Here is a 14,733-nt window from a genome sequence, read left to right as displayed (position 1 = left end):
CATATCCTATCTTATGATGCTTCTTTTTCCCTAGCATATCAAAAATCTCATGTGCCAAGAGAATGTTGTCTATAATGTTCCTACCTTCAATAAAAGCATTTTGGTAAGGAGTACTAAGAGTATCCATAAAGGGTTTAAGCTTAGATAACAAAATTTTTGAGATGATTTTGTAGGTGACATTACAAAGACTGATGGGCCTAAAGTGAGCTACCTCTTCTAGGGTTTTGGTTTTAGGAATAAGAGCAATATATGTCTGATTGAGAGATTTTAGAACTGTACCTAAGTGGAAAAAGGCATGGACATAGTTAAAGATATTTGGCCCATACTATGCTCTATAATTCTTGATAGAAAAAGACTAGTATCCCATCTGGACCAAGGGATTTTTGGGGCCCTAGATGGAAAACTGCCATTTCAATCTCCTCATTAGACACTAGCCTATCTAGATCAATTCTCTGGGCATAATCAAGCTTAGGAATTTCAAGGCTTTCCAATTCTTTCATTAGATCTTGTACTGATTTTGTACTTGTTTCACTATATTGATTTTTGAAATGCTTTAGTATGTAGTACTCAATATCTCCTAACTCTTCTAATATGCTCCCATCAGCTGTCCTAATTTGCAAAATCCTATTCTTAGCTCTCCTTTGTTTGACTAGAGTTTGGAAGAATTTTGTATTTTTGTCACCCTGGATAATCCAAGTACTTCTAGCCTTTTGAGCTCACATAAATTCTTCCTTTTCCATCAGATTTTCAATATTCTCCTTAAGCTCTCTCTCCATTCTAATATCTTATATAGACTTGATTGAGTCTTGTAAATCTTGCAAAGTCTTCTGTTTTTCTCTTATCTCCTTGTCCACCTTTCCAAATACATTTTTATTCCAACCATGAAGCTCCTTCCTAACATTTTTTTAGCTTCTGTTGAAGCTGAAAAGCTCTAGATCCCTGAGAGTAAACACTCCAAGCATTCTGAATCAGAGTTTTATAGCCATCATAAGTTAACCAGATTTTTTCAAATCTGAAGGGTCTTTTCCTAAAGGGTTGTTGAAACTCAAAATCTTGGATAATATGACCATGATCAGATCTTAGGATAGGAAGGTTCCTTCGAGCATATTATGGATTTGAAGTGATCCAATCCACTATGGCAAAGGCTCTATCTAGTCTGTCCATGACAAAAGATTCTTCTCCATGACCATTCATCCAAGTAAAGTGTTGCCCTTTTGCTTGGAGATCACAAAGACCCAAATCAAACAGAGTTTGTCTAAACACCTCTGCACCTTCTATTTTCCTGTAACTAAAACCAAATTTATCTTCTTGAGATAAGATTTGGTTGAAATCCCCTATACATACCCAGTGTTTGTGAACTAAATTCCTAATATTCCTTAATTCAGTCCACACTTCCTCTCTTTTAGTATGATTTGGATGTCCATATACAAAAGAAACGGATAAAGGGGTACCTTTCTTGTCATTGAGATCAGCATGCAGGAGATGTTTTGAGTTGTACAAAATGCTTAAGCTTAGATTCCCCACCCATCCTAGCAGCAGACCACCACTTATGCCTTCTCGAGGAACCTCCCAGCCATGCCAAAAACCACATTTCTCCAAAATTGCGGCTCCTTTGTCTTTTGCTAATTTTGTTTCCATTAAAAACATAATATTAGGCTTATACTCCCTGGCCTTTTTTTGACATTGCAGAACTGTAGAGGGGGTGCCCAACTCTCTACAATTCCAACTTAGGACCCTCATGGCTGCTGGGGAAGCTATTATAGGCCAGCTTCCCTAGCTAAACCCTTTAGCTCTCTCACCATTAGAAGATGTCCTATGTTCAAATACATCAGAAATGTCTTGGAAGTGGTGCCTTCCCTTTCAAAAAAACTACATAGCAACTTCTGTTTATTGTTTCTCCCAAATTTTCCTATTTCCTTCCTGATTCTTTTTCTCGAGCTCAGTCTTGATGTGTCTCCAGCCAAAGTGTCCCCCCACCTTCATTACACCAAAAGTTTGATGTTAAAATAGAGGCAAGTAGGTTTGTATTAGATAAAGAAGGGCCAGGTCCTAAGGTAAGAAGTTCAAAGGGGTCTAGATTTCTTTCATTTGCTCATTTATTGTTCAATTGGGTAGTATGTAATGGGTTTTCTAATGGGTTAGGTTGAACAAGCCCATTTTGCTCTTCTTGGGGGTTAATTAGTCTAGGCCCATCACTAGAGTCTCCTAATTCAAATCTGAATCTCCCTCTATTAACTCTCTATACCAACAACTCTATGTAGAAGTCAGGGGACTCAGGTATGCAACCCTTATCCCATCTCTGGCATTGGACCTCAGGTCTATCTTCATTCAAATTTTCTAGATTAAACATGATTGTTGTGGTATCACTGTCTATATCCGATGCTTCAAAGTGTTGCCTAGTGCTCTGTCCATTAGTAATATAAGGTCCATTACCTTCAATCCAGGTCCATTGAATCCTGGGGTGGGGGTGTAGGGTTATCATGCACAATGTGTGATTCTAAGTCATCTGAGTTTGGGATTGTTCTAGGGTCCTCTGAGTTCAAAGAGTTTGTTGGGGTAGGGGGGAACAAGTGTATTGTTTCAAATGGGCATTGTTTTAAATGGGTTCAGCCTACTGTGATTAAGGTTTAACAAGTGTATAGCTGAATGCAGTGAGGCTATGATGATATTCTCTAACCCTCTGACTATTCAGCGTCCTTTAGAGTACCTAGTTGTCGTTGTACTACACTGTACTCACTGTGCATGCAACTGCTACTAGTCTTCCTTTCCAATATGGATGATCACATAGTTCCTAGAGAAGTTGGTTGGACTGATAGTAGTAGTTCAGACATTAGCTCTGATCTTTTTGCTGGAGAACTAGAATTAGACCTTTTACCTAGAGAAGAGGATGAAGTTCCTTTTGCAAGACATGGTCCTGTGGTAGAGCCTGATCTTGAAGATTTAGCAACATAGAGAGACTCCTGGAGCCACTGTCTGGTACCCAGAATTAGGTTAAAAAATGGGTCAGTTAATGGGAATAGTGGAAAGAGTAGATTGGGAAGACAAGATTCCAAGGAACATACGATTTATGAGAGTGAAGTTCAAAATCAATCCTTGGTTACCAGTGATAGCTGGTTTCATGCTCAGATTGGATGATGGTGCTAGAATCTGGATTCAATGTCGTTATGAAAGAGTCCACAAGCTTTGTACTAGATGTGGCCTCATTGGTCATACACGTGGCCAATGCACCCATAACATGGAAGAGGTGGAACTGATGCTATTCAGACAGAGGCAACGCATACAAGAGTTGCAACAAGTGCAATATAGATTTGATGCCTTACAACCCCAATTCACAAATGAGCTCAGGGCCTATCACAATCGAAGGAAGAGATGGACCACCCAAGTTCGCTTTGGACATATGGACCAAACACATCAACAGGTACTTCTTAACCCTTCTCACTCAGAGCATCCTGACCCCAGTACTCCTAGCATACCACATTCACCACATGCGATCACAAATGGTAATGAGAGGTGGAGAAAGTGTAATCTAATGTAAGAGAGTGAGATATGAGATAGGAAGAGAGAAAAGTAAAGTGTAAATAAATAAATAAAAATGAGAGAAAAATGCAAAAAAAAAAAAAAAAGTGGTAAATACTTTTTTTTTACCGACATAGCAAAAATTGCATAGTTTTAATGCATTAAAACTATTTTACTTTGAGATAGAGTGATGTTAACAACCACTTTAATGACAAATAGACAAAAAAAAATTTGTCAAACGATAGCTGATGTTTGGAGAGTGGATCAAACTTTTGAAACTTTAAGGACAAAATCAAAAATTTTAAAAACATTTAAGGTACAATTTGTAATTTAGTTTTTTTTACATGTTAGGTTTTTTTTTTCTTTCCCCTCCCCAATTTGGAAAGAAAACAAATGGTGGCTTTAAATAGAAAACTTTATCGTCCATCCACTCAATTTCCTCTATTCCTTTTTACCCGAATCAAATAATAGAAAATTACAATTTTCTCTTGTTTTCCTCCCAAACCAATCAGAGCATAAAAAATATTAAAAAGAAAATTTAATAGGGTATAAATTAAAATTTTCATTTTTAAATTAAATTTATAATTTAGAATTGAAAATTTAATAAAGTTGTAATTTTGATAATAGTAATTGTCATTTTCTTATGGGAGAAAATCATCAGAACGCACCGTTTGGCGGAAGCTACAAGAAAAGTGGGAAAACGACACTGTTTGATTTCCCGCCCTTAGGAAGCTTCCTTTCAATTTACAATGCTATAAACACGCGCGAATGCCCTCACTATCACCACACGCGCCACTTCTCTTTGTCTCAACAACTGAAACGTCATGAGTCCCACATCGACCACGTCTAGCACCACCGGTTCATGGCTTGTGCAAGGCCTACTCTCCGGGGCAGCCATAGTGGCGGCGGCTGGAGCTTACGCGGTGATATCCACGCGCCGAACCGCAAAGTATCGGAGCCGGGTTGTTGGTATCATACCAGCTCGTTTTGCTTCTTCACGATTTCAAGGGAAACCTCTGATTCCAATCCTCGGAAAGCCCATGATTCAGGTCCTACATTTTACTCTTTTTTATTTATTTTTAAGTATGGCTCTACATTTTACATGTTAACAACCTTAAATAGTTTTGAGATTAAGGTTTTGCTGTTTTAGTTGATGTAAGCTATGACTCTGACTCTACATTTGAAACTTCAAATTTTAGTTTAGAGTTGAAAATGTCTTTGTTTTTCAATTGGATTGATTTAGTTTTGAGTCCAACCGAAAGTCAAATATAGCTAGCTTGTTAAATTATTTATTTATTTAATTTTTTAAGTACAGTTTCATGGTTTATACTTTATCTTAGCAAATGCATGATGAGAACAAATTTAGACAAATGCTTAATTGTTAGATAGCCAATTAAAAAGTCCTCGGTGCATGTTTTGGTTGATTGAAAATGGCAAAGTTGTTCCTTACAGTTGTTTTGGTTCTCTGCGTGAGGGGGACCAACCGTGGCTTCCCTACCTGGGTGTTACCATCTTAGCTCCTCTACTAAGGACCTAGGAGACACGGACACGGATATGACATGGTTACACAACCAATTTTGGAAAAATTATAACATGAAACGGCTGGTATGATACTAGTATGACATGGGTATGACACGGGTTCGGCACCCTAATGAAGTGTCTGTGCTTCCTTGGAGAACCAATGCATGAGGGGTTTAGACGGAACAGAGGCCAAAAGCACTTCCTAAGGTGAATTAAGCCCAAGTCTGACCTCAACCCCACCCATAGCATAAGTGGTTTCAACAAGAGTAGTTAAATTACAGATGCAGACTTTGTTCTTGTTTTCATAGTATATGGCTCAATCTCAGGAAACTGTCAGTTCATTGGGAATTGTAGATGCAAAATTACACGTATTCATTTACTACTGTGGAAAAGATTGAATTGAATGAGGTGCAATTTTTGTGTTTTTGGTCAAGGCACTAATTGTCCTTGTAATCCATGTTTAATCTCTTTTTGTTCTTGTTTCAACCAGTATGTCTTTAAATATTATATGCCCTGCACAGGTTTACCGTAGTTTATGGATTTTGTTTACTAAAATTGTGCTTGGCAGAGAACATGGGAAAGAGCAAAACTTGCAACCACATTAGACAAACTTGGTATGTCCTGCAATTGGGCTTCATATCTATTTTTTTTTTTTTTGTTCCAAAGATGGTTGACATCATATGTTGTTACTAAGGGGATTATATCCTTTTGATGTTGACATTTTGGTTTCTTACCAAAATAAAAAAGAAAAGACAATTACGGTACAATGTAAGAAAGAGGCAAAGTCATGCACTATAGCTAATGAAATTATGATCCTCAAGATCTTCTGACATTTTATTGGGTTAAGGTATGAGTGTTTTTACCTTATGGCATGTGTTGCAGTCGTTCTTTATGATATTCTGAAAGATGCAGCTTTGATTGATTAGCACCAGGAGAGAGAGAGAGAGAGAGGATCAGGTTCTATGTCTTATTGATGCAGCTAACGCCACTGAGATTTGCATTGTAATGTTGCCTCTGCTCTGAATCAAGGGCAGCATTAGTCTTGCATTCTGTAGTGAGGGCATTATAACAAACTACCCAGAAGCAGCAATGTAATCACATTATTTATGACTTATCTTGCGTTTAAATGGCAATCTGTCACAAAATGATAACTTTAGCAAATTTGGTTTAGTAGTTTCACTCTATGATTCTTCTCACCTGTGGCAAGGGAAGCTATTTTAAGCATCAAATATAGGATTACACTAATGATTAATAAACTAAAACAATTGAAACATTTTGAATTGATTAAGCACATGCCTATCATCATATAATAAGTTTTTTTAAAAGTAATCTCTCTCTCTCTCTCTCTCTCTCTCTCTCTCACACAATTTATAATATCTGGTTTTCTCTTCTGCAAGTTGTGGCCACCGATGATGAGAGGATAGCAGAAATCTGTCTGGGATTTGGAGCTGATGTGATAATGACGTCAGAATCTTGCCAAAATGGTGAGACCAGTGGCTCAACCTTATTAGTCACATTTATTTTTGTATTAATTGAATAGACTCAGAAGGTTATCTTAATTGCTTGATTGGCAGGAACTGAACGCTGCAACGAGGCAATTCAAAAGCTTCGAAAGAAATTTGACATTGTTGTTAACATTCAAGGAGATGAGCCCCTTATAGAGCCTGAGATAATAGATGGGGTTGTCAAAGCTCTGCAGGTAAGTTATTTTCCGTGCATAAATATGATGGCCATTTGTAATTTTTTCTTTTCTTTTTGGAAAATGGTGGCCATTCATATCTGGAACTAAGAAAGTTACACATTAGTTACATTCCTCTTCAACATGGATGAAAAGAACATATGCTATTTCTTTACATTTTATCTTTTGATAAATAAATTTTGGTTTATTGACTCTTGTGTTATCGTTTTTTTTTTTAACTCCTGCCTTGAGTAAATAATATTCTTTCTTAGAAAATTGTTCTAATTGATAGAAGATAAGAATGTGGCTAACCTGTAAAACCTTCTCTCATCACACTCAATATCTTTGTAGTATCATCTGCAGGACAGCTACATATTATTCTTTTGATATAAATATAATTTTCTGTCTTTGGGTTGCTCCTGATTTTTGTTTTCCTTTTCCATATGAATTGATTGGTTTAGTTTAAGTACTGCAGGCAGCTCCAGATGCTGTATTCAGCACTGCAGTTACATCTTTGAAACCCGAAGACGCATCTGATCCAAATCGAGTGAAATGTGTGGTGGACACTCATGGATATGCAATCTATTTTTCAAGGGGTCTGATCCCGTGTAACAAGTGAGATTTATTGAATATCCTATATAGATGCAAATTATGCAATACAAAATAGAGTGTGTAGCCTTAGTAATTTACGTTTATCTTTATGTATGAAACACAGGTCAGGGAAGGCCAATCCACACTTTCCATATTTGCTTCATCTTGGTATCCAGGTATTGATATACCTGTATGTTTAAAAAGGACCGTTGCTGTGAGGTTCTTATGTAAGTAATTTCTGTGTGGTCTTTTACCGTGCTGACTTTCTTTTGTCTTGCCAGAGCTATGATACACAGTTTTTAAAGATATATCCAGATCTTCCACCTACTACATTGCAGCTAGAAGAAGATTTAGAGCAGCTTAAAGTCCTTGAGAATGGCTATAAGATGAAGGTATCATACAATCATTTGTTTTATATTTTGATTGACTTGTTCTAAATTCATTTGATCAATTATCTGTCATCTGTACCAGTTTAACTCTTCATGGATCAGAGTCTAGTTATGGTTACATTTTACCCCATGCTCCTTTTTCTTTGGGGGTGTGTGTGTGTGTGTGGCACAGGACAGCCGCTGACCTCACCACTTGCACAATGATATTTGTGTTTTGTCTATAATTAATGATGCTCATGAGTCATGACACCTATTGAGTTTCAGTTTGCATTTGCATTTCAAACTAGGCATATCAATTTGTTTTTCCTTTGTTGATTGATAATGTTGAGTGATTTGGAGTATCCGTTGTGCATGGTGCTTGCAGATGATAATAAATCCATTCATTAAATATAGTTAGTCGACATAAAGGTTTTTAACTAAAAAATGAGAGGAAAACTCATGACAGAAACTATATGACCTCAGCGGCATACATTTTTATGGGCATAAGTATGTAAAGCTATTCTATTATGACGCATGTGTCCTAAGTCACATCCTTTTGTTCATTACATGAATGTAACTCCCAAAACAAATTTGGATATTTTGCTAGAATTGTATTTCACTGTGAATTGTCCTCTGCAATTAATAACATTCTTAGAAGTTGATGCTGAGATGACCTTATTTAACTTATTGGGTTCACATATGAGCTGCTGAAATTATTCATATGTTAGTACGTCTTTGTGGATCACAATTTATATTGGCTTATGTTTTGTTTGTTTTCTTAGAGATGTGAATTATTTTTTAATAAATTTCACAAGCGTGGTACATTATTAATCACAGGTGATCAAGGTTGACCATGATGCCCATGGTGTCGACATTCCAGAAGATGTCAAGAAGATAGAATTGTTGATGCGGGAAAGAAATTTGTCTTAGTTCTCAACAGAATAGAAGAAAAAGAGAGAACCCTTTTCTTACTTCATTTATAATGGGAACTAGCATGATCTAGAAGTTCTTGCAGTAAATTTAAAGTTTGGACTTCTGTTTCCTCTTGCCATCATTTTGTTTCCTTGTTTTGAGTCAAGCCTATTTGTGCTAGTTTTCTGCTGTAAATTATATTAAGCCAAGTACTAGATGTAATTTTCAAGTTACATGTATAATCTAGCTATCCAACCAATTTGGACCAGTAGCCCCTTATCCAGTCTTTTCACCGGCTTACTGTCCATCTGGGTTTAACAACAATGTGTGTGGTGTGGGCATTACTTGCAAATTTGATTAATGAGATCTTGTTTCTTTAATGACAAATTCAGAAGTTTCATACTAATTGTGAAGCTAAAAGTTCTCATAAATCCAACATTGCAAACATCATTCATACAACTTTGCGTAAACTTTGCACTTGACTGGTCCATGAGTGTACTCCATTGGTATCTTTTACATTAAGATAATCTGCCCTATCTCAAGGAGCAGTTCTTTTATGACCACACAATTTGCTACAACTTGTTGATGACATGTGTGAGTGTAATTGGTGAACCATAACTTTCACATGGATCCACAATTTTTGTTTTCCACCATTCACAATTGCACATCTAGATTGGGGTAAAAGTTGTTGCACAAAAGTTGTCATATGTATACTCTCTCCAAGGAATGGTACCATTTGATTTTGTAATGTACGTTTTTTGGCCTTAAATTTCTTTACATGCATGGATGCAATCACGTGACTAATATCTCCTGCAGCCTCACCTGCTTTCTCGTGGAGCTGATGTCCAAGCAATTTGTGTAGTGCATTGATCTTAAACTTAATACCAAATTACAAACTTTGCTCAGATGGCAATGTAAGTCATGTTTCTAACAAATAAGCCTCACCGGAATTCCTAACAAAATTTCTCAACATCAGTCGTGAAGATGAGTGACAAATAGCTTCTTCTTTCTTTTTCTTTTTTGACAAGGGATGAGTGACAGATTGCTAAGGCAAAGAATTATGGGAAACCAACAATGAGCAGGCTGATGTGTATTCCCATCAAGGTTTGAGAAGAGTAAGCAAATTCAGAGAGTACATATAATATATACACACGCACACATAGGGAAGGGCAGGTTCAAAAAAAAAATCCCTTAGTAATTTGAGTAATTATTGAGAGTAATATGCTGCATGAATGTACAATCCAGCCATGAAATTCCAAGTGTTATTCTACCATAAATACAATTGAGTCTTAAGATTCTCAACTTCAAGGTTGAGACCTTTTATTGGAATTAACCAGTGTATTGCTGAACTAAAAAACGTTTTTTCTCATTTTCAACTCTTGAGTCTATTGTCCTCTGAATCTGATACATAGAGTATCCTTAGACGTTGGGCAGCAAGGTTGGCTCCTTCTTTCTTATCAATGAATGCGACATATCACCAAGTTTCAGTAAAGATAGAAGTGATCGCTATACATGTGGGCTGTCATGTTCAAGGATTGAAGCATAGCTTCTCCTCTTTTGTTGAAGTTAAAAACAGATATCCCACCATTATTCACATCTATTGCTCGGAACCTGAACGATTAAAAGCTTTATTAGGGTTACTTGCTGAAGGAAATGAAAAGTGCATAATTTGTCATCTTTCATTATGATGATATTTCATGGTCAATCAAAATGTGACAATAATACCAACAGTGCAGAATTTGTTATTTGGCTAACTAGTAAAGAAGTGATTGAAAATGTGCCACTGAGAAGCAGTGCCATTCTAAAATGGGAAAAAGAAGGCAACTCACCAAAAATGGGAAAAAACAGGTACAGCTGTAAATAGTAGGTTATTTTATTTAAGATCTTTGTAATAGGTTAATGACATTATCCAAAGATCGGCAACATTATTATTCATATTTTTATAATTTATGAGGATCTGGGAAAGGAATACACAGATTTTGGTAAGATCAACCATACTGTATGAGGAAAAATTCATTAAGTAGTAATGTTATTGGCCAAACCTTCACACCCTTTTTATGAATGTCAGAATTTTTAGATTCATATTACAAAATGATCCAGAAACCTTTGTTAATAATCAGAAATATTTTTGCAATGATCAGCAAAAATAACCACCTGGGTGGCTGCTGCATCTATTGAACCAATTACGTACCTCTCTGGTGGTAGCCCTAAAGCTGTACAGATCAGTGCCCTCAAAATTGATTTGTGAGTGACAATCAAAAAACTCTCTCCCTGCAGGTGAAAGAAAAAATGTCCATATGTTCATCCAAAACAAAAATAGAATAGAAAAGAAAGATATTCATATCACAACTAATTAGCTTCACAATATGAAAAACTAAAATAACAATATTAAGGGAAAAGCTTACAGGTGACAACAATATTTCCCTCCAAGCCTCTCTTGCTGTTCCCCATAGTTTTCGTACTGGGTAGATGCCATTCACATTGAAATTAGAGGGATCTTCTCTCCATGTTGTATACTCCTTTGGATATCTGTCCTTAGCATTCACTGCCTCCAAATTCTGAATGTGATTTAGTTACGCATAAAGAAATAAAGGAAGGATATAAATCATGCACAATTACAAATCCCCAAGTTAACTAAAGCAAGTTTGAGCAGGCTAGAGAGGAAACTTTTTTTTTTTTCCCCTTTTATAAAGTTTCAACCAGGCCAACTGAAATTTTAACCAAGTTGTGACCAAGTCAAGTGAATTGGGTTAAAATATTGACTAATTTAATGAGTAAGATATAAAGAAAGCAATTAAATCATGTCACTACAAATTACACATACAGTTCTCAAGTTTTAGAACTATATGAATAAAAAGGAGACTGACCATTTTTCATGCCTTCCAGATAAAATAAATGGGCTTCCTTTAACGAATCAAGGAAAACAAGCGGTTCTTTCTTCCCGTGCCATATAACCTCAGCAGTGGACTGCATTAAACACTCAGAGATAAAATGGTAAATTATGAAATATCAACATACTAGATTGTGTGAGTCAAACCTTGGCACGAGATATTGGACTTGAAAAGCACTGATCAAAGTATATCTTTGCCAAGGCTTTCCTGCACCTCTCTGCTTGTTTCACTCCTGTTTCTGTTAGGACAGATAAGTTTGAGCTTCCCTGAATGTAAATATAGCAATCAAGTTATAGCTAAAAACTTAACAGAATGATAATAGACAAAGAGATGAATGGGACTTGAACTTTTGTTCAACCACAAAAGCCCTCAAGGGGAAACATTTACTAAGTTGGACTAAATATTTCCTTCAATCCTAATATAGTGAAAGGGAAGAGACATATGTACATAAATAACATCAAATTTGGAAGTCTAGGTGCTTCTTGTCAACTAATGAAACTCAGAACTTTAGTGTTTTAATGTGCACGTGTTTGATTTCTGTCATTTTACAAAATTATAAGAGTAATGCTGAGACATAATTCTTATCAATGAGAATAATAACTTATGATCAAATCTTGTAACACATTGACAAACTTACAATGCTTTGGAAAAGCTTATCTAGCATAAATACAGGGCGAAGGAGAAATGGGACTAACGAGCTTATCAACCATATTCTTTGAATTTCTATCATTTTCTTTGGGTAGTGACCCTCAGTATGTTTCAAAAATTAAATAAATGATGATTAACTGATTATTAGTGGATTTGAGAAGCAAAGAAGTTGCACTTACCAACAAAACATTCAATTTTCACATCCTAAACAACAAGACAATCATCCCCCACTCCCCACAACCCCCCCCCCCCCCCAAAAAAAAAAAGAATAAAGAATGACAGAAGATGAATAAATGAATTATAAAAAGCAGAGAAAAAACTCACCTGAACTCTACCCTCTTCATTCCAAGAGCTAAGGCCATGCCTCACAAGAGTTACTTTCTTAGATGATGATATTGACTGATTAGTAAGCGATGTCGTTGCTCTTTGAAAATCATATGCACCACCAGTCATATAGCCATCATTTTGAAAATTCTCTGTCATATATGCATTATTAAAATTAATTCCAATTGGAATAAATGAAAATTCTCTGTCATATATGCATTATTAAAATTAATTCCAATTGGAATAAATATTTGCAAGCACTTCAAATTCATTAGAGCTAATGAATTCCTAGACGAATCTTTCCTTAATCAGGTATTGTTGCCTCCCACCCTTGCTACACATGATTGGTACTCCCTTCCTTAGGCTCAATGCTTATAAGGCAAGGGTGGGAGGCGTCTCTCCCCGATGTGGGATTGAGCAAATTCATGAGGGTGGCATCGGCCCTTGGCCCATTCCCAAAGTGGACAATACGTGATTGGGGAAAGATTCGTCCCTTCCACAATATATATTCATTTCATGCTTCCTTAGATCCTATAATCACTGCATTAGATGAAAGATTTTCTATAGACCATTTTTTGTTAGCATTTACGCTGCCGAACTGGATTCAGCCATATCATTGAATTCATACCACTCTATAGCTTTGGGAAACTAAAATATGAAATCCCTAGAAATCAGTCAATACCCCTATGGGAAATTATGCAAACAAGAAATCCATGCATCCATTTCTCAAAATGGGAAGTTAACACAGCTAAATAATATATATATCAGATGGATTGAACATCCATGAAAAGTTTCACAAATAGGTAATGTGCTTGAATAACAGCCTCTAAGCACCAGATCCTTAATCATCCTTATTCCCATTTATAGCAAGTAAAGGGACAACCATCATGCACATCCCAATTATAAGTAAACCACAGAAACGTTTACAAGAAAGCTGTTTCCATGCACTCCTTTCCTCTTTTCTGTAAAGACTAAAATTTAAGCATTTATCAAGCAGTAGAGATAACACATTCCCTTACACTAAACAAGTAGAAAAAGTTAGCAACAGCTATTCAAGATAGGCATCATCAGACGTTTTTTTTTTTTTTTTTTTTTTTTTTAAGCAACTCTTTATACTTTTTAATTTCATTTGTAAGAAAAAGGACCAAAAAAAGAAAAGAAAAGAAGGTTAGCACTTATGCATGGACACTCTAGGGACACTTATGCATACTCGTTAGGAGGAAAAAAAAATTATATTAAAAAAATTTGTTTGATTTTAGATATGTTTTTAATGATTTTGATCATTGTATTTATTTTGAAAACTTAAAATAAACATAAAATATCCCTACATATAAATAAAATGTACCTAAAAATATATATTAATTAAATAATTAATTTCCTTCAACCTAATAGGCAGCTAATTTCAATCTTTTTGGACAAATAGAGCAGCTAATTTTTATGAGAAAAGCTTCTCATAAAGAATGTCAGAAGGGTTCTTGTCAAAGTTTTACTGAAGTTATAAAAACAATAGGAATAGAAAGAGACAAACTCAGACTTTAAGAATTTTTTTAAATGATCAAACTCTCCGAACCCATCAATGTTCCCAACTTTGGACTCATAATGGACATGATTTTATTTCATAGACTAACAAAATATGAACTTGTAAAGGTTAAAAAATAAATAAAAATAAAACAGGGTTAGACTGTAGAGTGATAAACTTACCAGTTATTAGAGGCATGTCTGGGTTAGAATTGGAGCACTGAACTGTGAGTGTTGCATAAGAACGATTGTGGAGGTTAGTGAGTCTTTTAGAATCATATACGGAGCTGGAACTTGAACATAAGAACGTAGTCAAGGTAAGAACTCCAGAATTCATCTTCTTCGAGTGGTTGGTTGGTCCAACTATGAGATGTCTTATTGTTTCCTAAGTTTCTTATCTGGGTGGTCTCTCGCTCAGTCGCTGAAGATAGTTTTGATGCCTTTGTGGGAGATTAGTATGTGGTTGGCTGTACATAACAGAGATTTGCATGAGTAAGTTTTGATCGTTGATTCGTTTTGACATCGTTATCTGATGGGATGTTGTGGATTGATTGGCTTAGATATGGGTATTTATAGCTGGGCGGTGATCTCTTATTTTTGTATTTATTTTGTATCAAATTATATCATATCAACGGTATCAAAATCTAATAAATGAGAGATAGGTGTATAAAAATAAACTACCCACTAACACATGTCTTTCATTTGTTAGTGAAGTAGTTATTTTTTGTTGATATATCTCACACTTATTAAATTTTGACACCGCTGA

The 14,733-nt window shown here is 35.7% G+C and overlaps 2 protein-coding genes across 2 annotated transcripts; one reads left to right on the top strand and one right to left on the bottom strand.

The window, feature by feature from the left end:
- The first annotated feature begins 4,257 nt into the window (after positions 1-4,257).
- LOC126725961 (3-deoxy-manno-octulosonate cytidylyltransferase, mitochondrial-like) lies at positions 4,258-8,973 on the top strand. The gene is made up of 8 exons (XM_050430989.1): positions 4,258-4,565; positions 5,606-5,651; positions 6,435-6,521; positions 6,612-6,736; positions 7,191-7,330; positions 7,431-7,482; positions 7,588-7,698; positions 8,512-8,973. The coding sequence occupies exons 1-8, from the start codon at positions 4,341-4,343 to the stop codon at positions 8,602-8,604; spliced, it is 879 nt and encodes a 292-aa protein (XP_050286946.1). The 5' UTR covers positions 4,258-4,340; the 3' UTR covers positions 8,605-8,973.
- A 787-nt stretch (positions 8,974-9,760) lies between these two features.
- LOC126725960 (probable 2-carboxy-D-arabinitol-1-phosphatase) lies at positions 9,761-14,428 on the bottom strand. The gene is made up of 7 exons (XM_050430988.1): positions 14,151-14,428; positions 12,450-12,601; positions 11,624-11,743; positions 11,454-11,553; positions 10,992-11,131; positions 10,778-10,857; positions 9,761-10,197 (listed from the first exon to the last, which is right to left on the bottom strand). The coding sequence occupies exons 1-7, from the start codon at positions 14,302-14,304 to the stop codon at positions 10,071-10,073; spliced, it is 873 nt and encodes a 290-aa protein (XP_050286945.1). The 5' UTR covers positions 14,305-14,428; the 3' UTR covers positions 9,761-10,070.
- Positions 14,429-14,733: the final 305 nt, after the last annotated feature.

This window comes from Quercus robur, chromosome 5, assembly GCF_932294415.1.
Source record: "Quercus robur chromosome 5, dhQueRobu3.1, whole genome shotgun sequence".
NCBI classification, from domain to species: domain Eukaryota; kingdom Viridiplantae; phylum Streptophyta; class Magnoliopsida; order Fagales; family Fagaceae; genus Quercus; species Quercus robur.
The sequence above is the reverse complement of the archived record's forward strand: the minus strand, read 5'-3'. Positions and strand labels throughout refer to the sequence as shown.